This window comes from Brachionichthys hirsutus, chromosome 9 (genome assembly GCF_040956055.1).
Source record: "Brachionichthys hirsutus isolate HB-005 chromosome 9, CSIRO-AGI_Bhir_v1, whole genome shotgun sequence".
Taxonomy (NCBI): domain Eukaryota; kingdom Metazoa; phylum Chordata; class Actinopteri; order Lophiiformes; family Brachionichthyidae; genus Brachionichthys; species Brachionichthys hirsutus.
Window position 1 is genome coordinate 14,510,786 of NC_090905.1, and position 23,936 is coordinate 14,534,721.

General features: G+C 55.0%; 3 protein-coding genes across 3 annotated transcripts in view; 1 reads left to right on the forward strand and 2 right to left on the reverse strand.

Moving 5' to 3' along the window:
• Positions 1-6,961: 6,961 nt before the first annotated feature.
• igfbp1a (insulin-like growth factor binding protein 1a) lies at positions 6,962-9,137 on the forward strand. The gene is made up of 4 exons (XM_068743301.1): positions 6,962-7,389; positions 7,491-7,636; positions 7,923-8,051; positions 8,133-9,137. The coding sequence occupies exons 1-4, from the start codon at positions 7,017-7,019 to the stop codon at positions 8,241-8,243; spliced, it is 759 nt and encodes a 252-aa protein (XP_068599402.1). The 5' UTR covers positions 6,962-7,016; the 3' UTR covers positions 8,244-9,137.
• Positions 9,138-11,747: 2,610 nt separating this feature from the next.
• Positions 11,748-19,252, reverse strand: igfbp3 (insulin-like growth factor binding protein 3). Its single transcript, XM_068743300.1, has 4 exons — positions 18,889-19,252; positions 17,100-17,338; positions 16,880-16,999; positions 11,748-11,873 (listed from the first exon to the last, which is right to left on the reverse strand). Exons 1-4 carry the CDS (start codon positions 19,250-19,252, stop codon positions 11,748-11,750), a joined length of 849 nt encoding a protein of 282 aa, XP_068599401.1.
• Positions 19,253-21,238: 1,986 nt separating this feature from the next.
• LOC137899574 (tensin-3-like) overlaps positions 21,239-23,936 on the reverse strand; it is a 9,554-nt gene continuing 6,856 nt past the window's right edge. Inside the window, exon 16 of the mRNA XM_068743611.1 lies at positions 21,239-21,423. Within this exon, the coding sequence (XP_068599712.1) occupies positions 21,239-21,423 (185 nt within the window). The remainder of the gene's footprint in view (positions 21,424-23,936) is intronic.

Genomic DNA, 23,936 nt, shown 5'->3' on the forward strand with positions numbered 1-23,936 from the left:
CCCAGACGACCAGAATGTTAATGTTCCATGGACCTTTCTTCTGGTCTGAAATATAAACTTACTACATAGTAATAACAGGGCAAGTTTCCTCAATAACTTATTACATAGTAATAACTTTGTAATAACAGGGCAAGTTTCCTCGCCGACACGGTGGCATAGTTGGCAGCATTGTTGAGGAGGGCAAAATGGCCCTGGTATCGAATCCCACTAATGGGAATGAGATGGAGCAGGGGCAACAGGGTAGGTCCAGGGCACACCTGGGCGGAGTGGAGTGGACTAATGGTCCAGTTCACTCCGCCCAGGTAAGGCCCTGGGCCTACCCTGCTACCTCTGCTCCACCCCCACTCCCACAGTTGGATGCGAACCCAGTTCCTTCGGCTGTAAGTCGGCAACCCTACCAACTACGCCACCGTATAGGTGAGGGAACCTGAGGCGTCGCCGGTGTCATACCTGTCATCTCAGACCACGGCGTGTTGTTGTGTTCTACGACGCTACGCTGTGTTTTTTCATTATGAGTTATGTGGAGTGGGCGTGTCTCCGACCAGGTGACGTCGTACAGGATTCAACACCAGTGTAGCTGCCTAAAGTCATCAATGCTACTGTCTATTGATCCTAATGTTTGACAGGGTGCCATCGAGGTCTCGGTGGTGTAGTGGTTAGCACACCTGACTCCCTGCTAGAAGGTCCTGGGTTCGAAACCGGGGTGTGCGGCGTACAGATTCTTTACGGTAATTTGTTGTTTGGTCCTCGGCGGCTGTATTGGATCGGCTGATTGATCCAGCCGGTTTCAGACGAGCTCTCCGGTCGTTTGTGATCATGCTGGAGAGAGACTGGTTTTGGGTGTGAGACATTCATGTCACTGTGTGTAGTAGTGACGGTGAGACGAAGCCTAAACTACAGCCCGCCCCTAAATGTTCAGGCCCCCCCCTGCAATCATCACACTTGTCCTGTACAAACTGACCCCGGCCCTCCGTCAGGGAAGGGAAAAGTTTGGGGACCCCTGCTTTAAGAGTTTCGTACACAAAATGGCGGCCGGCGGTTTGGACGCCGTAACCTGACTGAACGACACCGTCCCACTCCTTGAAGTCTAAACGGTAGCTCGAATGCTAACTTTAACTTCTAAGCGATAGAACAATGAGGATTTTTATACGTTTGCGTTTAACAGTTGCTGGAAAGTGAATTGTTCTGTACACGATAGTTACTGTAAATTGGATATTTTCTTACTGTATAATACGGGTTGGTATATGTACTACTAGCTGTTATTTTTCAGAGATATATTATGAATGATTCGATATTTGTTGAGTTCTTTTGTTGAAGGTGTATTTATGGAGACGTTTTACGTGAATGTACCATTTTGTTAAAGACGATATTTTAATACTAAATGTTTGCACTGCAATGAGATTGACGTAAATAAAGCCGGTGGAGGCTTATCTCTGAAGGTTACGGCGCTCACTGCATGGGGGGGCGGGGCTAAGTAGAAGCATCATCGAGGTCAACGAAGCAAACCCAACGTTGATGGAGCGGTAAAGACCCTGAAGCCACACCTTTATCTGGACCCCCCGCCCCCCCCCCCCGCCATCCACGCTCGCCAGGAGCCCGTGGAATCAATCGATTCCAGACATTATCGATTTGTTTTGTCAGGATTTTAATCAGGACCTCGTGTGTTATACCTTCTCCCGCCCCCACGTTTGTCCCCCCCCCCAGCAAAGGAATCTAGCAGGGTGGGGGAACAAACGTGGGGGCGCGTCTTTGTTTCTGTTTGTGAGTCGAGCTGAGTGCGAAGGGATGTTTCGTCCTGTGGCAGGAAGGACGTGAAAATGTTTGTGCTGTGGCACGCCGAGCGTTCTGAGTGACAGGTTGTCATGGCAACACAACAACAGCGTGCCCCGACACGAGAGCATCAAGGTTGTGTGTCTCGATGAGTAAATGATAAACCTGCCCCTCCGCTGGCTTCGTGATCACCCCGACTGCCCCGGATGTCAACAACCCGCTTCACTCTGCAGCAGGCGTGTGCGTGTGTGTGCGTGCGTGTGCGTGCGTGTGTGTGTGTGTGTGTGTGTGTGTGCGTGCGCGTGTTGCCCGTATTTATTTATGTTTGCTTCAGATGTTTAAGTGAGCGTAGATTTTGCAGCTCGATGTCAAACATGTACCCTGAAGGATGCACCTGTCGCCATGGAAACAGACGCGTATACAAACACCCAGTGACGGCTTAAACAACAACGTTGTTGTGAAACCTCGACAGCCAGAAAGTCGTGACCTCCATCCTCTTCCGTTTATTACGGAGGCCTTCCAAACATCCCCGCCGCTTCCTGCTGCACTGGTGTGTTTAAAGACCGTCGGAATCCGCAGCACCCGACTCGACCTGAAGGGCGGCGCTTAATGAAGTCCGAATGTGGGGCCCCAGCCGCCGGAGCAACAACAGAACGCCTGTGAGATTGTGAAACACGTCCTCCCGCCGCTCCGTGTTTGGTCTCATCCGAACGTCCACGCAGATGGAATGTGACGAGCCGAGATAAAAGCCCCCGAACGGGGCAGAAAAAGCCCAAAGAACCTCCAAAGAAAGCACAGAGGTTCACGGTGACCCGGGGGGGTGGAAAACAGAATCAGGATAATGTGTTGTCCCGCAGAGTCTCGTCTCTGGACGGACAGGGGACGTCCCACGAGGACACCTCAGCTAGTCCCTCCTCGTCCGTTGTTTCGCCGGTACGGGATCGAACACGGCCCGGAAACACGGCCCGACCCGGTGCCAGAGCCAAAGAGAGTCCGACCGGAACCCGGTCCGGAACCCGGTCCGGAACCCGGTCCGGAACCCCCCCCCCCCACTCCGTGTGATGTTGCTCTTTATTTGCTGCTGTGGGTTGTTTTGTGTGGATGTTCTGGACAGATTGTTCAACTGGAGGAGGAGGCAGCCACACACACACACACACACACACACACACACACACACACACACCACACACACACACACACACACACACACACACACACACACACACACACACACACACACACACACACACACACACACACACACACACACACACACACACACACACACACACACACACACTCGCTGTTACTGAAGTAAAACTATTATTACAACAGAACCTAACGGTACCAACACCGTGCCCCTGACCCATTCATGAAATTGTTTCCAGCCAACTTTGTCAAATTCAATCCTTCTCATTAGAGCATGAGGGAACCACTGACACACACACACACACACACACACACACACGCACGCACACACTCACACACACTTGGAGAGAGAGGAGGAAACTAAACACAATAGACACTGGTGCATGGGAGCCTGGATTTCCTGGGTTTCCCACACACAAGTGTACAGTCACACACACACGCACACACACACACACATATGCCAAGACGCTGCAGTCTAATGAGTCACTGTATTACAGCAGTGACTCCTCCGCCGTGGATGACCCCGGTTCCGGTTCCGTGTTTTGCGTTGCCTGTTTAAGACACGGATTATCAGATTAAAGGAATCTTGTGAACGGGAGAGGAGAAGAAAAGGAACAACGTCGCCGGGGATCAGTGCCACATTCCGGCCTTCCGGCCTTCTGACTCTCAGCGCGTGTTCTGGGACCGGATGCGGCCCGGGTTCGCTCCCAGGTTGAGCTTCTCCTCCCGTATTTAGGAAGGCGTCTTCCGTCGGACTTTATCGCTGCCCGCTATCACACCGGAGACGGGGAGTGTGAGATGGGTCGGCAGGGCGACGCGACCCCGGCTGACTGGCGCCGGCCTCACGACATCACATCCCTTAAATCCCGACCGTGCAGCAAAACAAGCGTCTCCTATCACACTCTGTTGCGTCTGCAGAAACACGACCGGGTCGAGCCGACCTTTGCCCCCAGACGCACGGAAACACACGCCTCGTTTCACAGGCACGCAAATCTGAAATGTCTGACGGTCTTTAAACGCTCACCTTTAAAAAATGAATCAAATGCCACACAACCCCCCCCCCCCCCCCCCCCCCCCATTGTGACATCACTCCAGATGCAGGCTCACCTCAGGGGGCCGTCCTCTCCTCACAGGTGTGCGTTCTTTGTGTGGGCGTGTTTTTAAAACATCTCTGTTTTTCAGTCGTAGTCATGAGACGCCCTCCAAAGATCAAGGTTTAAATCACCTTAAGGGTTAGGGTGTGCGTGTGTGTGTGTGTGTGCGTGCGTGCCTGTGTGTGTGTGTGTGTGTGTGTGTGTGAGTGCGCAGTTCGAGGACAACACGGCTGTTTTTCCCGGTGCTCTCGTCAAAGATAAACATTCCAGTTCTGGGACGTTCATCGGCAAGGTCCGTTTGATCTGCATCACGTGACGTCTGAAGGAGGTGGGAACCCCTGCTTCACATCGAGCCCCCGAACGCAGCCGTACGGGGGCTGTGTGGGCCCCCCGCGGCCCGCTGCGTGCACGTGGGTCCGTCCCTGACCTGAGATAACTCCGTGAGATTCCTTAATCCCCCACGTCTCTCCGTCTTTACATCAACGCTCTAATAACACAGAGAATCCCACGATGCTCAGCCCCCCCCCCCCCCCCCCCCCAGTTCACCCGAGGACAGGCTTCCATCACATCAAGTTATTTATAGAATGGATCAATTGTGGAATTCCTTTTGACTTTTGATGGATCGTCGCGAGCCGGTGGGAAGGGACAGTGAATGCAGCTCAGAGGGGGACACGTAGCTCAGAGGGGGACAGCTCAGAGGGGGACATGCAGCTCAGTAAGGGACACGCAGCTCAGAGGGGACACGCAGCTCAGTAAGGGACACGCAGCTCAGAGGGGGACACGTAGCTCAGAGGGGGACACGCAGCTCAGTGAGGGACACGCAGCTCAGAGGGGGACACGCAGCTCAGAGGGGACACGCAGCTCAGTAAGGGACACGCAGCTCAGAGGGGACACGCAGCTCAGAGGGGGACACGTAGCTCAGAGGGGGACACGCAGCTCAGTGAGGGACACGCAGCTCAGAGGGGGACACGCAGCTCAGTGAGGGACACGCAGCTCAGAGGGGGACACGTAGCTCAGAGGGGGACACGCAGCTCAGTGAGGGACACGCAGCTCAGAGGGGGACACGCAGCTCAGTGAGGGACACGCAGCTCAGTGAGGGACACGCCGTCCAATCACAAGAGCTCATCCACAGAAAGGGAAGCGCTCCCATTCTGAAGCGGTGAGCTTGAACACCTGCTCAGGTACATTCACATGAGACCACGCCCACCAATGACACGCTTCAGCTGCGGCGTGCTAAAGCTGTTAGCGCAGAGCTGCAGGGGAGACGCGTTAGATTAGGAGATGATGCAACATTGCACCACGGGCCACTGGGTACTGTAGTTTAGTATATTATAGTGTAGTATAATATAGTATACACAATACTGTACTGTAGGGTATAGTAATGTAGTTTAGTATATTATAGTGTAGTATAACAGTACACACAATACTGTACTGTAGTTTAGTATGGTATAGTAATGTAGTTTAGTATATTATAGTGTAGTATAATAGTATACACAATACTGTACTGTAGGGTATAGTAATGTAGTTTAGTATATTATAGTGTAGTATAATAGTATACACAATACTGTACTGTAGGGTATAGTAATGTAGTTTAGTATATTATAGTGTAGTATAACAGTACACACAATACTGTACTGTAGTTTAGTATGGTATAGTAATGTAGTTTAGTATATTATAGTGTAGTATAATAGTATACACAATACTGTACTGTAGGGTATAGTAATGTAGTTTAGTATATTATAGTGTAGTATAATAGTATACACAATACTGTACTGTAGGGTATAGTAATGTAGTTTAGTATATTATAGTGTAGTATAACAGTACACACAATACTGTACTGTAGTTTAGTATGGTATAGTGTAGTATAATAGTATACACAATACTGTACTGTAGGGTATAGTAATGTAGTTTAGTATATTATAGTGTAGTATAATAGTATACACAATACTGTACTGTAGGGTATAGTAATGTAGTTTAGTATGGTATAGTGTAGTATAACAGTACACACAATACTGTACTGTAGTTTAGTTTAGTGTAGTATATAATGCGTGCTACTACATAGTATTACCCTTTGGGTTCTGCTGTTACCGTTACCCCCCCCCCCAGATGATGCAATCCAATGAGGCGGTTTCGTGGAGCCCACGATCACACCGTGACGTCAGCTGCAGCAGAAAGGGGGCTCAAAGGGGTAATTAATTAGTTCCTTTGGAACGCGATGACGCGGCTGGTCTGGGACCAGCAGCGCGGTGAAAACGCGTGCGCGTCGCTGCCCGGGAGACGGACGTGTCTCTGGCCATGTCCACCCATCGGTCTATTATTGTCCCAGGAAACGGGTAATTACTGCTGGGCCCAACGCCGGCTCCACGCACGCAGGGCGCGCGCGTGCGCTTTTGGCTCACCGGCTCCAACTGTGACTTTGATTTGCGCAGAAAAGTTTGATTTATGGTCCCTCTGATGCAGCGTGGGCGCGCGTGATGTGCGCTCATTAGTACCCCCCCGACCCAACTTGTGAGAGAAAAGCGAGGAGGTTCGTTAGGGGGGGGGGGGGGGGGGTCGTGAATAGACGACGTTGTTCTGGAGCTCATTTGTGTCCGGAGAGACTCTGGAATCGATCCGGAATCAGCTCGGAGTGAACTCACGAAAACAAACACAAACTGTTGTCGGGGGGGGGCGCATCAGTGTGAGAAAAGAGAGGGGGGGGGGTCAAACATTGCCGCTGCCGGTTCCAGAATAAATATTGACGTGAACGTTGTATTCAAATGAGCTGCCTGACCGGACGCACGCGGGCCAATCAGAGGCCACCGTATCAGCACACCTTCTTTTCAGAAATCATTCATAACGCCGATGCGTCAAACAGTCACAGAGAAGCCGGCTATAAATACGGCTGCGCGCAACGCACCGTGAGACATCCCATAATCACGCGAAAGATCCGGCTGTTCCTCTGATTGATCCTCCCGCGCTGATTGATCCTCCGCCGCTCCGCGTCTCGGTATCCGGTTCACGATGGCTGGATTGTATTTGCAGCGCGTCGTGGCGGCAGCGTTGTGCGCCGTGCTGGCCACAGGGACGCTGGGCTCCCCGGTGGGGGGGGCAGAGCCGATCCATTGCGCACCGTGTACCCCGGAGACGCTGAGCCAGTGTCCGGCGGTGGCGCCCGGATGCGCTGAGCTGTTGCGGCAGCCCGGCTGCGGATGCTGCCTCGCCTGCGCCCTGCCGGCCGGGGGGCTGTGCGGGATCTACACGGCCCCGTGCGGCTCCGGGATGAGGTGCACCCCGAGACCGGGCGACCCGCGGCCGCTGCACTCCCTCACCCGTGGACAAGCCGTGTGCGCGGCCGCCACTGTGCGGGAGGCGACCCCCGAGCCCCCAACGCAAGGTAGGCCTCCACGTTTGCGTCTGTGTTTCCCCGCGGATCCGCCACGGAGCCAGCCGGTCCGGTCCGGTCCGGCCTCACGGTCTCTCCCATCCCGTCTCCAGATCAGGGCGAGCCAGAGGCGGAGATGGAGACCATCTCGGACCCCGGCTTCAGCCTCACCAAGCCGCACGACCACCGGGCGGCCGCCGACGCGCAGGAGAGCATGAAAGCCAAGCTCATCGCCATCCGCAAGAAGCTGGTGGAGCAGGTAGGAGCCCCCCCCCGCCCCGCCCCGCATCGACCCGCACCGACCCGCACCGACCCGCACCGACCCGCTGGGACTCCGTGGAGCCCGGCTGCGCAGAAAAAGTTTTTGGGGAGATTTGTGGCGGTGGCGATTGAGGTGGGAGGGGGGGTTATTGCACCACAAGGGGGAGCTCGCGTAATGTTTCAAGAGAGGTCGCAAGTTTTATATCCAGTTTGATGTCATCCCACGTGGTTGCTGATAACAAATGGTTATTTCTATGTTACCCCCCCCCCCTTCCTCGCTGCAGGGGCCGTGTCACGTGGAGCTGCAGAGGGCCTTGGATAAGATCGCCAAATCCCAGCAGAAGTTAGGAGACAAGTTGACCAGATTCTACCTCCCGAACTGTGACAAGCACGGGCTTTACAAGCCGAAGCAGGTGTGTGTGTGTGCGTGCGTGTGTGCGTGTGTGCGTGCGTGCGCGCGCGCGTGAACTAAACGCCTCCGTCTCCTCATGCAGTGTGAATCCTCTCTGGACGGGCAGCGGGGTCGGTGCTGGTGCGTGAACTCCTGGAACGGCAAGAAGAGTCCGGGCTCGACCGACCTGCCTGCGGAGGCCGAGTGTCCTTAGAGCCGAGCACCGATGGAGGAGGAGGAGGAGACGAAGAAGACGCCACTGTTTCCCTCTGTTTGTGGTTTATTTATTGTCCATGGTGGTGTCTCATTCAGGTACACTGCAGGGCCGAGCGCCCCCCCCCCCCCCCCTTTTCAAAGACCCGTCCCAAAGACAGAAAAAGAAATCTATTTTTGTTTTTCTGGAAAAAGATTTTAATATTGATGCATTTACTTCTCCTGTCTTGCCTTATTTATTTGCAGGTGTATTTGGTTTTATTTGTGATTATTTTATGCGTATTTATATCATTGTTATATTTTTACTCGTATGTCTGTATAAAGTGTAGATATGTATGCTGGCTCTGAGCTGAGCTCGCCCCTCCCTGAACGAGTCGCCTGGAGGTTTTGGGGCAGGAGGAAAAGCACTGAGTGGCCCAACGCCGTGGAGAAGTCCTCCTAAACGTCTCCATGCTTCATTTTGTTGTTCATCCTTTAGTCGTGTCGTTCACTTCCTCTTTTTGTCTCCTCCGACGTGACACATGATCAGCTCTCGTCAGTCAATGCAAGACTGTCTTCAGAAAACACTTCCCATGATTCCATGGGGTCAGTCAGCAGGGCGGGCGGCGCCTGGCCTCGCCGCGCCGCCTCTCACACGGGTATATCCATTAACCTACCTCCGATATTTAAGTGTCTGCTGTCAGTTGTGTTGTCCATGATCAAGAACACACAACCACAAAGAGCGGGTCGCGCCGCTAACGTGCTAACGCGCGGCGACTCCGCTACATGCTGCTGTTGGAGAGCCAGTTTGTGTTTCCGTGGGTCGATTCCAAAGTTACTAACTGCTCACTGGCGTCGGAACACTTTTGTAATTGAGATGTAATAAGAAAAGGTGATATATTTAATAAAAACATTAACCTCATCTACGCTGGCCTCTCCTTCACCTCAGGCGGGGTGTGTCTCGTGGACCACGTGTTCTATATCGGGTGTGTTTGCACGCCGTGTTATCACGGCGAGCTAAAGTGGACGTCCTTGGCTAACTTTAGACGGCTGGCGGGAACGCAGCTCGGCGCTGCCGTTTGCCCCGCTCTCTGTTTGCCTTGGTCGGGGGCAGAATTCCTGCCCCACCTCCCGTGCCAGCCTGCCGGACACGGTTTATTTTTAATGCTTTCACAGATTTGCTCCGTTCTCATTTACGCTTTCCGAGGCCCAGCGGTGGACTTCGTCTTCGGGTTTGTGTCCGACGCGAAGGAAGTCGCGAAGACGGTGCCGACAAAAAAGAGAAAGATCGCCGCCTCTGGAAACGTGTTCAATTTTATTTTAAAAACCAACAAAAGACATTAAATACAAATATCTCAGAGAAAGTAACCGCTGTGTGATTTCTAGCTGAGAGTCACGAATCAGAAATCAACTCTTTGAAGGATAGACTCGTTAAACAAAATCCATTTCCCCACGAACAGAGAGATCCTTAACGTGACCGCGGCTGGGGCGGGACGGCTAGGTGTGCACGGAGAGACTTAGAGAGGTGAAGTGGCCCGAAACCGAAACGCACCTGCAGGGCGACAGCAGGAAAACTAGAAAATAAAACGTTCATTAGTGATTATAATCCCCAACATACACTGAAACAGACTTCGCTGTGCAATCTGTGAGAAATCTAGTTTGGATCAGCTTATAATTCTTTCTTAGATAAATAATTGTAATTTTTTAAGTACTGTACATGATGTCTAATCAGACACGTAGCTGGCCAGGAAATATATTTATGTATATATATATATAGAAAAAGACACACAAATAGTAAGGAGGGCGTAGCTTGGACATATTTCTATGTGTCCCTCCCCTACATCAAGTCTTTGACGGGACGTAGCACCAACAGGCTGGTTGTACGTTGCTGCTGCAGGATCGCCTACAGCCGACTCCGAGCTACCGAGCTAACGGCGAGCATTCCCTGTCGGCGCTCCCTCCACTTTTTCAAGTCTTTACACAGGATGTGGGACAGCGTCGGGCAGGAAGCTCCTCCCTCCGGCCCCCCACCACTTGCGTGAATGCGTATTTGGTGATGTGTCCACCTGGTGGAGATTTGTTGGCGTAAGATCATACGAGCATTTCTAAAAGAAACAAACAGCGACAACAAGAAAGAAAATAGTTGCATTGAATGGAACGCGACTTTCAGAAGTCCTGGTGTCGCTCGTCTTTTCTCCTCCTCCCTGCGTTATTGTTGTTTTCTGATCGTTCATCTGACATTACCTCGAAGGAAAGGCATGCAGAAAGGTCCAATTGTCTTTAACTGCATGCATGACGGCTAGCGGCGCAGCTAAAGTGCTTTAAGTGCTTGTGCTTGAAGCGACAGGAGGCGGCCGGAGGATAGTGGGTCGGATTCTGGGACGGTATCAGGCAACACACACGAGGGTGAGGCTTCGGACCTCAGCGCCGGTGCCACACACACACACACACACACAGAGGGGACCAGGGGTCGGATCTCTTGTGGATCAGGGACAAAGAGACTCAGCCAGAGAGCTGTTGCTTGAGTATTAAATACTCAGGCTCAGGGAAAGCGCCACCTCCCCCCCCCACAAAGGATCCATGAGCTACCAAACTATCGTCCAGAGTCGGCATCATCATCTTTCAGACTGACTTTAGTGCCAGATGGGAGCGGCTAGCTTGTAGCTTCATTCAAGATCAATGTGGTTCGGGACAGGCAGTTAGCGTAGCTTCTTGCTACACAGTAAAAGGGCGGGACGACACCAGAGTGGCTTCAGAACTTTCTCTTGTGCAGTTTGTACAGCTGCTAGTGAACGAAGCTAATTCCAGCTAGCACCCGTTCTCACACTTTTGGGCGTAGTCGATGAGTCCTTGACGCTGAAAGGCAGATGTTGGGTTGAGCGGAACTATGGCGGGTGAAGGGTTCTGCTTTAAGGCACGTTATCTGTCGCCGTTCCTTCCCAGTAGGAGGTTGAGGGAACAGCCAGAGGCAGCAAAGAGGGCCCTCGGCGGCCATTGTGCTGGGTAAGAAGTCAAAGCACTGCTATCCCATCATGCCTCACTTCAAAAAGGACCCTGAGCCAGAGAGCATTTTGTTCTGCATTGTTAAATGGAGCGTGGGCCGGGGTTCCGGGAGCCGAGCGTAGTGACACATTAGGGGAGCGCACACTCGAGTCATGCACAGACATGCAGCTGTGCACACGTATGTCGCACGCACACACGCAACAGGAATGGCGTTGGTGCGGTTTTGTCGGGTCACAGTCACAAATAAGTCGAGTGGAAAAGTCCCTCCTTTCTCTCTAAAGGATAGTGCAGGTGGTCGGATTCTCGCTCTCTGATTGGTTTGCTTTTAGAGAAAGGATAGAGGACAGAGAGACAGATGGACAGGAGGCTCGGCTCCGCCCTTCCCGTCCCCCCTCATTCTCGCCGAAACCCTTCAGATGTTTGCATTAAACTATAAGTAGTCTCTCTCTCCCTGTCTCTCTCTCTCTCTCTCTCTCTCTGCTCTGTCCTCCTCTCCCCGTCCACTGGGCGTCCCTCCATCCTCTCATTTGCTCTCCAGGTTGTAGCACTGCGTCTCGCCCCGCTCCCTGCCGTCGAAGCCGGGCATGGGCTGCCCGTATTTGTCCACGCACCAGCAGTAGCCCCGCCTCCTGCCTTTGGATGGACGGCACTGCAAAGACAAAATGAGCGATTAGCGACCTTGGACAGGAGGTGATTGGACAACCTTCGGACTTCCAACCCGAGGACGAGAGCGTAACGAGCAGCAGAGAATGGTTGCTAAAGCAGATTAGCGTTTCCAAGGCGACAACTTTCATCAACAGCAGCTTCGATGTGCATGTGTGTTGTCATGTCTCTGTTTGCTTTTGGCTTTTGGATGCTTGTCAGAGGACGAGTCATTCCTCAGGAGAGCATCTCATCAATCCTGGGGAGGAATGCCTCGTCCTCTGGAAGCGTCTCCCTCTTCTTCCTCGGCGATGAACAGATGATGCAGCTGCTCGGCTCGATAATGAATGTCTCAGGAGGTGTCCGTGTGCAAACAGCCCCCTGTCCAGGTTATTTATCGGACGGTGGGGGTAAAGAGGAAAGAAAGTTGATGATTTTCAACAGAGAGAGGCAGGAATGAGGAAAACGCAGAGCGAAGGTAAACACGGGGATGCTAAAATATTTGCCAAGGCCGGCTGGACGGCTGCGAGGAAAACCAGCGGCGCTATTCTGGGACGCTGGCGGACTCTCAAGATCACCGGGAGCTGATTATGGCCGGCGTGTGCACGTGCGTGTGCACGCATAAACACACATGAGCAAATAAACAGGTTACAACAAAATGAATGCACTGTAGATATACATGAAGGCGCTCCTGCAGTAAGATCAGATGTCCACAGGGGGGGGGGGGGGCGCCTTGTAGGGTGGCAACTTCAAGAGCCCCCATTTGGGGTAAATGTGAAAAGACACCATCCTAAACTCGGAAGAACCGTGTCCCAGGTTTGGGAATGATCAGGAGACACATTTATAGTGTCCATGGATGTAGAGACAACAGGAGGCTGGATTCAGGGACGTAAAGGGACATAGAGGGACACTCGGAGCGCATGCACATCATCACGGGACAACGGCGTTCCAGTCGGAGCGCCGAGGCGCAGTAAAAGCTGGAAACACGCCTGCTCCCTGTCCCAATAAAGTTTCTGCCTTTTTACGAGATGCATTAGCTTTTCATTTAGCGTGGACATAAAAACAGGAATGTCTCGAATTCAAGGTTCACGTACGTTCAATGAGTCAGCGTCGAGACAACCAGCCAGCCAGCCAGCCAGCAAACCAGCCAGCCAACAAACCAGCCAACCAACCAGCCAGCCAACCAGCAAACCAGCCAACCAGCCAACCAACAAACCAGCCAGCCAACCAGCCAGCCAACCAACACTCATTTTGCCGGTTGCCGTGGGCTACACACGGACAGACGACACCGCTGAGTCACATATTTGTGAATTGGCCGGCTCGGTTTCAACCTCCAGCTTTAACCCAGCAGCGTTATTTTCCTGTATGGACCTGAACCAACAAGGTTCATGCAGGCAGGCAGACCCAAAGGCAGACAGACGGGCTTTTTTAGAGTGCGACCAGGTGTCTGTTTCCGGCGTAGTCCAGATCCACATGGAGCCTGAATGTGAGATCAAAGGCTGCTTTATAGAGACAGAGGCCCGTTAAAATACCAACAACTACTGGCCCGTTCCCGGTTGAGGAACTTCTACCTACCTCCTCCTCCTCTTCTGTCTCTCTCTCTCTCTCTCTCCATGCCATCGTCTGAGTCTGCGGCCAGCTTCTATTTTAGCCCCGGCCCAGTGGACGGGACCGCGGAGAGGAGCTTAACATTGTGTTCTTCTGCACTGGTTAATGATGATGGAGTCCTGCGTGTGTGTGTGTGTGTGTGTGTGTGCGTATGGGAGGGTTGAAAAGCCGAAAGAGAGGCAGAAGTGAGAGGAAGAGCAAAATGGTCCCCCCCCCCCCCCCCAGTTGCTTGGCTACCTTTGAATTTCCGCTCAGGCCGTCTTTCATCTGTGAACTATTAGCAGTCATCTCAAGCAATCCCGTCTTTACTGCGTCAATCTGAACGTGCACATGCATGAGCGTGAACGTGCACATGCGGCAGAAGTACAGCTTTATAAACAGTCCTTCACGGCTAGTAGCACGGCTAGTAGCACGGCTAGTAGCCGTGCTAGCTGGCTAGTCCTAATGAAGCTAATTCCAAAGAAGAGACGTGACTAAATTCCAGTCAGCGTACCGGCTGTGCTTCGATTCAAACTCAGCCAGGTGAGCTGGCACGGGTTTTGGAGGCGGAGTCTTTTCCTCGCACCCTGAACAACAGTCCGAACCTCGGCTCAGACGTCGTGCCCCTGGGCCATCCCTTCAAAAGCCCATTTCATCCACTCTGCTCAGTCATAATGCCACCTTTATGGGGCGTGCGTGCTTGTGCGTCGTGCACATGAATGCACGCTCTTGTGATGGCGGCCGTGACGGCTAATAGCAGCAGCGCCGGGCTTCACGGACATTAAAAAGAGCCTCGTCCGACCGCAGGACAAACACAGGCTCATAAAATGTAATGTGTGTGTGTGTGTAGGGGCGCATGTTTGTGTATTCGTGTTAAATTGTGTGTGTGTTTATTCGAGCAGAACGGAGCTACAGAAACCTCGACGTATGATTTATCTGTGAAACCAGTGTGCTGACTGAACGCGGTCGAGCAGCGGGGACGAGGACGCGTTGGAGATAAACGTCCACACCGCTCCACGCCGTCTTTAAAGAAGAAGAAGAGAAGAGGTGGATCCTCAGACGCAGGGAGGGAACAGAACGGAGGACAGAGACAGAGAGAAAATAGACGTCTGCGTCCCCGAAGGTCGGCCCGTCATTATAAAGCCATTGTGGTCGGCGTGTGCGTTTCCACGGATCCCTTTGAGTCACGCTCAATAAGTCGACCCTTATGGGCCCTGGCACCGGCGGGGAGGGGGGAGGGGGGAGGGACAAGGGTACACGAGCACCTGGCCCACATCCTCAACCCTCCTCCTCCTCCTCCTCCTCTTCTTCTCGACACACGCCGTCGTCCCATTCACAAGTGGGCCAAGCAAGGAAGGACAAGCCAGGTGGGAGGACGGGCAGGGTGGACAAAAGACGGGTGGGTGCCTGGAGGCAGGGCACAACGGGGGTACTGATGGGTGAGAGAGAAGGGGGGGAGGGGGGGTTGGGCATGCGTGGCCCCAACTGGGATACTGGGCCGATTCATATAGCCGGTGCTAAAAATAGGTTTCTCTGTAGCCGAGGTAGCGCTAGCTCGGCTCGGACGTCTCCTACAGAAACACACACACACAAGGTGGAGGGGGGGTCCCTCCAAATCAATCTGGGGGGGGGGTCCAGTTCCCTCCCATCTGATGGGACATCCGATCGTCTCCGACTGATCTGTGCAGGTTCTTCATCCAAAATAGACGTCGGAGCCGCTTCTAAACACAAACCTGGAATCGCAGGCATCGTCTAGGATGGCCGCCATGTGGGAGCACGAACGCCACGCAGCCGTGTGGGAGCACGAACGCCACGCAGCCGTGTGGGAGCACGAACGCCACGCAGACGTGTGGAAGCACCAACGCCACGCAGCCGTGTGGGCGTCCCAACGCCACGCAGACGTGTGGGAGCACGAACGCCACGCAGCCGTGTGGGAGCACGAACGCCACGCAGCCGTGTGGGAGCACCAACGCCACGCAGCCGTGTGGGCGTCCCAACGCCACGCAGACGTGTGGGAGCACGAACGCCACGCTGCCGTGTGGGCGTACCAACGCCACGCAGACGTGTGGGCGTACCAACGCCACGCAGACGTGTGGGAGCACCAACGCCACGCAGACGTGTGGGAGCACCAACGCCACGCAGCCGTGTGGGAGCACGAACGCCACGCAGCCGTGTGGGCGTCCCAACGCCACGCAGACGTGTGGGAGCACGAACGCCACGCTGCCGTGTGGGCGTACCAACGCCACGCAGACGTGTGGGCGTACCAACGCCACGCAGACGTGTGGGAGCACCAACGCCACGCAGACGTGTGGGAGCACCAACGCCACGCAGCCGTGTGGGAGCACGAACGCCACGCAGCCGTGTGGGCGTCCCAACGCCACGCAGACGTGTGGGAGCACGAACGCCACGCTGCCGTGTGGGCGTACCAACGCCACGCAGACGTGTGGGCGTACCAACGCCACGCAGACGTGTGGGAGCACCAACGCCACGCAGACGTGTCTCGCCAAATCCAGAGGTTTATAGTCACTTTTCAATAGCCATCGTCTCTTATGCAAGATGTCAATCTGTCACCTTAAAGTCAACTTGTGAATCATGTCTACACTTGTGGCTCCTCCTCCTCCTCCTCCTCCTCCTCTCGCTCCCTTCTTTCCACAGTATTGTCACCCTAGACGTTTCACACGGTCTCCTCTTCGCCGTGCTTCCGGTCATAAATCTGCGGGAAGGCACATCCCCTCGGATGGATTCAACACACCCTGCACCCCGCCGGCCCTCTGAGAAAGAGGCGGCACACGCTACACGCACACGCGCGCACACACACAGACGCACACACACACGCACACGCACACGCACACGCCACAATCCTGCTGGAGGGCTGATGAAATCCGGGAACGGAACAAGGAAGCTGATTTTACTGATGGATCCAGTGATGGCGGTTCAACCTGTTCTCTGACTCACGCCTGAGACGCCGGCGCTCCGATAAGGCTCAGGAAGTGCATCGCATTATTACCCCCCGCCCACTTCCCCTCAGGTCAGGGCATCGCCCGCCGGTGCCGTCCATGGGTGGCCCGAGTCTGCTGGACCACGGCCTGTTTGTTTTTGGAGCTGGCCACCAGCAGCACACACGCCAGCGCCGTGCAGACACGCCCCGGCCGCATTCTTACCCCCCCCCCCCCCCCCACGGCGTCCCACACCACACACCTGACCGACCTCGTTTCCTGTGACGGGTGAGTCAGACGGCTGCTGTGCATTTACCGGAGTCACACATGGTGATTAGTCACTCTGATAATATAGTGTTGATGTAGCCGCCAAGGCAACCTGGGGGGTGGGGGGGGGGGTCTCTGAGGATTCTTTGGAAGTGTTCAGGCATGCGGTGGGTCTGCTTCAGGTGTGTGTGTGTGTGTGTGTGTGTGTGTGCGTGCTGCTCACCTGTTTCTTCTTGTAGAATCCCTTCTTGTCACAGTTGGGAATGCGGAATCCTCTCGGGTTGAGCACGTTGCTGATCTTAAGACTGCTCAGGATGGTCTCCATCTCCCGCCGGCATGGCCCCTGGAAGCACACGCCCACAGCGGCGTGTTACACGCCCACAGCCGCGCGTCACACGCCCCCAGCCGCAGAATGCTGATAAACGCTGGTGGGAGGGACTTACATACGCGGTCTCCCTCTTGTTCTCCAGGGAGAAGTTGTGGACGTCCATGTTGGCTCCTCCTGACGCCGAGTCCATCTTGTAGCTCTGGGTCTTCCTGTTGTGATCTTTCTGGATCAGCTTATCATGCAGTGGATGCCTGGAGTCCATCGACCTGCGACCCCCCCTCACGGTCGCCACGTTGGGTAACGCGGTCATCGTTGCAGTCTCGTTGGCGTGGCTTTCCTCTACCTGATTTGTGTCTGCATGGGGGGGTGGGGGGGTAGATGGAAAGTTTAATTCATTTGTTGTTGTTTTTGACTGTTTGGCCGGTTTGAATAAAGTCAGCTGGTTGGATTGTGGGCTGTTTGGAGGCCGGACACGATGCCCACGGGCCGATGTCGATCCATAAAGAGGAGCAGGAGGAGTTTGAAGGAGAAAATATGAGAGAGGAGGAGGCAAAAGAGGGGGCCGCCATGTGCCAATCGGTTGGCCACGGCAGCGGGGGCTAACTGAGCTCTGAGACGTCCCGGGGAGGCGGAGGGATGACGGCGGCGGCCGACACACGCCCAAACAGCTTCAAACCGTTAACTCAAAGCAGATTTTGTGTTGGAGCGCTGCGGTGAGGGCGGCGGGCGGGCGGGCGGGCGGGCATGTTGGGGCGTAACTCGTGTGGGTGGGCAGGCTGGAACTCCTCCCCTTTCTCCGTGACCACTTGATCAATCAGAGGCACGGTGGGGGCCGCCAGGCGCTCCGGAACAACAACATGGATGTCAACAGCGGCATCAGCCGGGACAGAACGGCGGCAGGCACCAGATGCTCTACAACCGGGATCCACGGGCGCTGCACTTACGCTCTCTCACCAGCGGGGGCGCATGAACTTTCCATGCATCTTTTCTTTCCCTCTCTTCCGTCTCAGCGTGCGTTAATTACCAGCTTCCGGTTGATGAAATCTCGCCATGAAGAAGTTAAGATTGATCTTTATTCTTAAACCACGAACATCACGTGACAGAGTGATAATGAGGAGACAGAGACATGTGTGTGTGTGTGTGTGCGTGTGTGCGTGAGACAGTGACTGCTGGATTCTTGCGCACCACGCATTGCTGCGGTCCAGCCAAATAGCGAGGAAGAAGAAAACACACGGAAGCTCCTGCAGGCGTGACGTCAGCAGCGCGTAAACACACAACAGTGTGTGTTCACACGGAGGTGGCACGACTCCACGGACACGCAACAAGAGATACGTGCACGGGGAAATGTGTAATTATGGCGCATTGATAATGAGCTGTGCGTTGTGTTTTCATGCTGTGCGCAAAAAGTCCGTGAGTTAACTTTGATGGCGAAGATGGTCTGCGAGCAGCTTCCAGGGTGCGTGTGCACGCGCGTGCGTGTTGCGCAGACCGATGTGATGAGCCAGTGCTCATTTCTTCATCTTAACCCTAACCCTCAGCACCAAACGACTATCTTCAAATTTGCATGCGTCATTGTGCCTTTTACGCGCCATGTTCTAAAGCTGTGCGCGCGTGGAAAAAGCGACCGCCTGGTGGGAAAGCAACTACTAATGACTGCGTAAACATCGAAGCCATAGCTGGAGCTATCCGCTAAAACGTTCTGGAGCCGATTGGGTGCGCGCACCGGGCAGGTTGTGCGTGAAACGGAGCTTTGCATGTGTTTTTACGCGCGGCTCTCCGCACCTTCGGTAGTCGGTGTACCCATGGAGAGGGGCGGTGACAGGAACACCTCACGGGGCGCGCGTCGGTCCAAGCCACCAAACATCACGCGCACTAGAAACCATGCGTGCGCACGCGGCTCTCACCTTGCTTTTGCGCAGACGTGACGACGCTGTGGAGGTTTTTGGACGCTGCGCTGGCGCACGCACCCCGTCCCTCCAGCAAAGCCTGCAGTGGTCGCGCCTCCCCGGGCTGGTGCCGGCAGGTCAACCCGGAGCCGCAGCGCGCCGTGTACACTCCACACGCCTGACCCGCTCCGAGGGCGCACGTCACGCAGCAGCCGCAGCCGGGCTCCCGCACCCGCTCCGCGCAGTCCTTGGGTAGCGGCTTGCACAGCAGGAGCGCGCCGGCGTCGCAGGGCTCGCACCGGACCACCGGTCCCACGGTTCCGGCGAGCCGGATGAACGCAGACAGCGCGGCGGCGAAGCAAAGCGCGCAGAGACCGGGCATTCTGCCGTTAAGCTGGTCACAGGGGGACCGTGTGAGAGTCGTCGCGCACGCGTAACGGGACTCTCTGTGACGCAGCGAGCCGGGTCGGCTTCTCCATCTGTGTTCGCTTTTACGCGAACTTCTGGTTTTATACAGGCGGAGAAAAGAGGCAACAAGTCACACCCTCCTCTGAATAATGTAAACGGAGATCCCCGGTATGAGGCACCCGCGCCCGCGCCCGCGCCCGCGCCCGCGTCCGCGTCCGTCTGGTGCGTGTTCTCGGACGCGCCGCTAATTATGAGCGATTTGTCACATAAACAGGCGCGTAAAGACACGCAGCTCCTCGGCGTGGGCACGTTCACGTCACGCACGCAGGGGAATATAAATATTTATCATGATGCCCCCCCCCCCACACACACGCACACGCAGCGCTGATAAAACATTCCTCTGGGCAGGTGCGTATAGGTGGCCCTCAAACCATTTCTTTCCACGTAACCTTTGTGCGCGCGTTTGTGCTGACGGGCGCGCGCCGAGCAGACTGCATACCGAACCTTTCTGAACCCAAACAGCTTCTGGAGCAGAACTCCTCATCTGGCAGACCCCCTGCACCGCTCTCCTGCGCCCCCCCCCTACAGGATTTTAAATTATTATTAGAAAATGTTCCGGTTCTGCAGCCTCAGCATCGACTCCTTTCTGCAATAACAAACGCGGGACGGGGGCGCGCACTGACAAAACAAACCAATCAGGAACGGCCATTGTGTGAAAGACTGTTGAGACTGCGTTATGAGAAACAAGCTGGGGGGGGGGGGGCACCCCCAGAATAGCTAGTCTCCAGCGAAGAACGGCCTCAATGTTTACTCTCTCTCTGACCCGAAGGAGCCTTTAACCCGGCGGGACGGGGTTCACCTGAAGGGACGGGGTTCACCCGACGGGACGGGGTTCACCCGACTGGGCGGGGTTCACCCGGCGGGACGGGGTTCACCCGGCGAGACGGCTTCTACTGCTACGACCTTCAACCAGTGTGAGCAGGTGAAGGTCAACGAGTCGGGACACGATGCTGAGAAACACCCGGAAGCGGAACAGGAAGTAACGCGTCAAACGGCTTTGATGTCTTACATTCAGATGAAGGGGAACAACTTCTACTTCCTGGCGTCCGCCCAATCAGCAGGCAGCAGTAGAACTTGATGCCGTTGGGATTTGGGCTTCAGGGCAGAAATCAACGCTTATTGCCACGACGACCGTTTTTTATTCCAACAACTTCTCGTCTTTGTTCTCTCCGTCACGTCGGCAGAAACAAACTTCCTGCCGTCGTCTTCTGAGGTTTCCCGTGTTGTTCCCACATTCCCACAACGCGACGCATTCCAGGCCGTGAATCATTGATTGAGGACTAAATCTGATGGCTTGGGGGGGGGGGGGGGGGGGTATTTGTTTCCTTCATGCATCCGCCTGCTGGCCAGTAAGAAGCGTTTGTGATCAGGATGTATTGATTGATATCGTCATAATTCTTTGCAGACCTTTTTCCACAGGAAAGTAAGAACATGAATGCAGCTCCCTGAGAGAATACAGAACTAAGTGGGCGTCGTTCTCGAGCTGATTGGAGCAGATGCGTTAGCCGAGAGCCACGCCCACCTGACGTACAAATAACGGGTTCGGCAGCGAACCCAACAGACAAGCACCCTGGATCGGACTCATCCCTCGAGGCCGGGCGCACCAAGGAAAGATAACGTCAGGCCCCCTCCACCCTAGCCCGGGGGGGGGGGGGGGGGGGGGGGGCGCCACTGGAACCGAATCAAGGCCAGACAATCTCGCTTGGCGCTCTCAGGTTGACCGACTCGACTGACACTTTCCTGAGCGCGAGCCAATTCCAGGCCGCTAAGAGGATCAGCTTCCCTTCCTGTCCCAGCACACGTTCCCAGCGAGTGCTCGCCGCTCGCCGCTCGCCGCTCGCCGCTTCGAACGCTCTCCCACGCCTCCTGGAAGCCACGGATCCTTGCAGCGTGGACCGGATCAGAGAGCGTTGGACTGCAAAGGCAAAGTCCTCGCTAAGAGGATTGAGCTCTTAAATCTCGCCCACACAAAGTCCAACTGCAACCGCAGGTAAAAGCCGGCGGCGGGGGCGAGAAGGCGGAGCCAATCGGGATTGAGACTATCCCGATTGGCACTTTGAACTCTGAGCTCTGACACTTTGAGCTCTGCAGAGAGTTTAAGTGAAGAGCTAGAGTGAGAGCGCATGGGGGGGGGGATGAATGCCTCCCCCATGCGCTTATTGCCGTGGCGATGGGGGCGGGGTGGCGGTAAAGGAAGCTGGTAAAGTAAATATTCTGCTCGTCTGTCAGTCTCATCCCCTGACATCAACGCGTTTCCCATTAACCGGCAGATTCATGTTGCGTGACTCACGCGTGATCACGCCCCGGCCCGCTGGCGGTGGGAGTCGGGCGGCTGAGTGAAGGCCGGGCCGAGACGGGGGGGGGACCAATATGGCCGCCTCGCCGTGGGCCGCGTTTCCACGCCACCTGCCCTCCATTACGAGCCGCTGACAGGGAAGAATGTCGGATCGTGTTCACGGACGCCTCGGGATGAGAGGATGAAAGGATGAAAGGATGAAAGGAGTTGTATGAAAGGATGAAAGGAGTCGTCCGCCAGACACAACGTCGCTCCGTGCGTGGCTTAAGAGGAACGGCTTCCCAAACCGGGAGCGTCCGAGGAGCTGAACGATCCGGACGGCGTGCGGAATCTGCTCACGCGGGACGTTTAGGTTTGACGCACATCAAAAGTTGACGTGAAACGTTTCTTCTTCTTCTTCTTCTTCTTCTGTCCTCCGAACACGCCGGATTCGGATTCGCCGAGCGTTATAGTCCAACGTATGTTTGCCTCGACCGCCTGAGAAATTCCTCATGTCAACTTTATTTCTCACACAAAATATTTGGGAGCAACTTTGACACAATGAAGACGAGAACGTAGACGGGAGAGAGAAAACGCACACGCACACGCACACGCACGCACACACACACACACACGCACACGCACACGCACGCACACACACGCATATCCTTTCTTGGAAAGCCACAGTTTTCTAATTATATCCTGGCTTTCAAATAAACAGCGTTTACAGCCGGTCCGTTTGCGTCGGAGACGGTCCCGTCCGCGTCCCGGCCTCCGAGACCGTAAAGAGTTTTATGTATTGTCCAGCCCTGAGAAGGATAAAAACCAAACCCCCGCGTCCCACCAATGCCTGTGTGTGACTTACGGAGCCTTTCACATGGGGGTGTCTGCGCCCTCAAACCGGGCCGTAATTAGAACTCTGGATCTGCAGCGGCGAACACGCGGGACGGCGAGGCTGCGGTTTGGGTCGGATGCTGAACGCTGGTTCAGCATCCAGACGCCCCCCCCCCCCGAGCGTCGAGATCGGCTGAGCGGGATCCAACCGGGGATCCGATCAAGAGAGGAGCCGGGCCCCCTCCCCTTACGCTGAATGTTCACAGTGATCCTAAAAGGTTCACACTTTTTCGCCCCCCCCCCCCCTCGAGGACGGCTCCCACCGGGGGCTCCTACTGTACGTCTCTGTGAGTCACTGCAGAGAGGAAGAAACACAGATGTCTCATTATGATGAAACGAAGGTCGGGTTCCTGCACAACCCCGCCCCCCCCGCCCCCGCCCCCCCCCAGTCATCGTTTCCCATCAGGTTGAGTCCAAATATTTTACAAGGTACTTTCCTTTAATTGACTTAATTCTGCTGACAAAGACGACAGGAGAGGAAACATCCTGGGAAAGAGACAGAACCCCAGCGAGCCGCTGGAGGACAGACGGAGGGAGGACAGACGGAGGGACAACAGACGCAGGGAGGACAGACACAGGGAGGACAGACGGAGGACAGACAGAGGGACAACAGACGCAGAGAGGACAGACAGAGGGAGGACAGACAGAGGGACAACAGAAGCAGAGAGGACAGACGCAGAGAGGACAGACGCAGAGAGGACAGACGCAGGGAGGACAGACGGAGGGACAGTCTGGTCCACTGCGAGCGTTTCAGGTCCGATGATTGATAACATTGATTGTTGCAGCGCGTCACGGTCACCTGACCAGCCAGGACTGGTGGAGGCAGATCAGGAGGTTCTAACAGCCAATCAAATCCCGGCTGTGTCGTCAATCAATCATCTCCTAAGGACCAATGGCACAGCGTGAGGCTGGGCTGAAGCCCCGCCTCCTGAGCCGTTAAAAAGACATTCATTATGGACCAGTCCTCTGGTGGCGGAACACGGCGGGGCTTCCGCTCGGGAGGATGACATCCAAAAGGAAGAGCGAGCGAGGTCAGAGGTCAAGACAGCGCAGTTTAAAAAGCATGGCGTCAGCCCGCCTCATAAAGCGAGCGTTATTCTGGGAAAGCAGGAAACCGGCCGGAGGAAACGTATGCAGCCCTTTCCCTTTGAGTCTGCGGCGAGCGTCTGCAGCATGCGTCTGCGGCGTGCGTCTGCGGCGAGCGTCTGCAGCATGTCTGCAGCATGTCTGCAGCGTGCGTCTGCAGCATGCGTCTGCGGCATGTCTGCAGCATGCGTCTGCGGCGTGCGTCTGCAGCATGCGTCTGCGGCGTGCGTCTGCGGCGTATGGCGAATGTAGGAATGAATGGATGAATAATGACAGATCTGTCCTCGTTCTGATTCCGGTCTTCCCCCTGGTCCACCAGGAGGTCTATGTTCTCCGGGCCCAC

Excerpts from the sequence above, each read along its gene's own strand:
- igfbp1a (XM_068743301.1), top strand. The coding sequence starts at position 7,017 with ATGGCTGGATTGTATTTGCAGCGCGTCGTGGCGGCAGCGTTGTGCGCC. Across the intron at positions 7,390-7,490 it reads CCCCGAGCCCCCAACGCAAG|ATCAGGGCGAGCCAGAGGCG; the intron begins GTAGGCCTCCAC and ends TCCCGTCTCCAG. Across the intron at positions 8,052-8,132 it reads GGCTTTACAAGCCGAAGCAG|TGTGAATCCTCTCTGGACGG; the intron begins GTGTGTGTGTGT and ends CTCCTCATGCAG.
- igfbp3 (XM_068743300.1), bottom strand. The coding sequence starts at position 19,252 with ATGCCCGGTCTCTGCGCGCTTTGCTTCGCCGCCGCGCTGTCTGCGTTC. Across the intron at positions 17,339-18,888 it reads CACGTCTGCGCAAAAGCAAG|ACACAAATCAGGTAGAGGAA; the intron begins GTGAGAGCCGCG and ends CCCCCCATGCAG. Across the intron at positions 11,874-16,879 it reads GATTCTACAAGAAGAAACAG|TGCCGTCCATCCAAAGGCAG; the intron begins GTGAGCAGCACG and ends TTGTCTTTGCAG.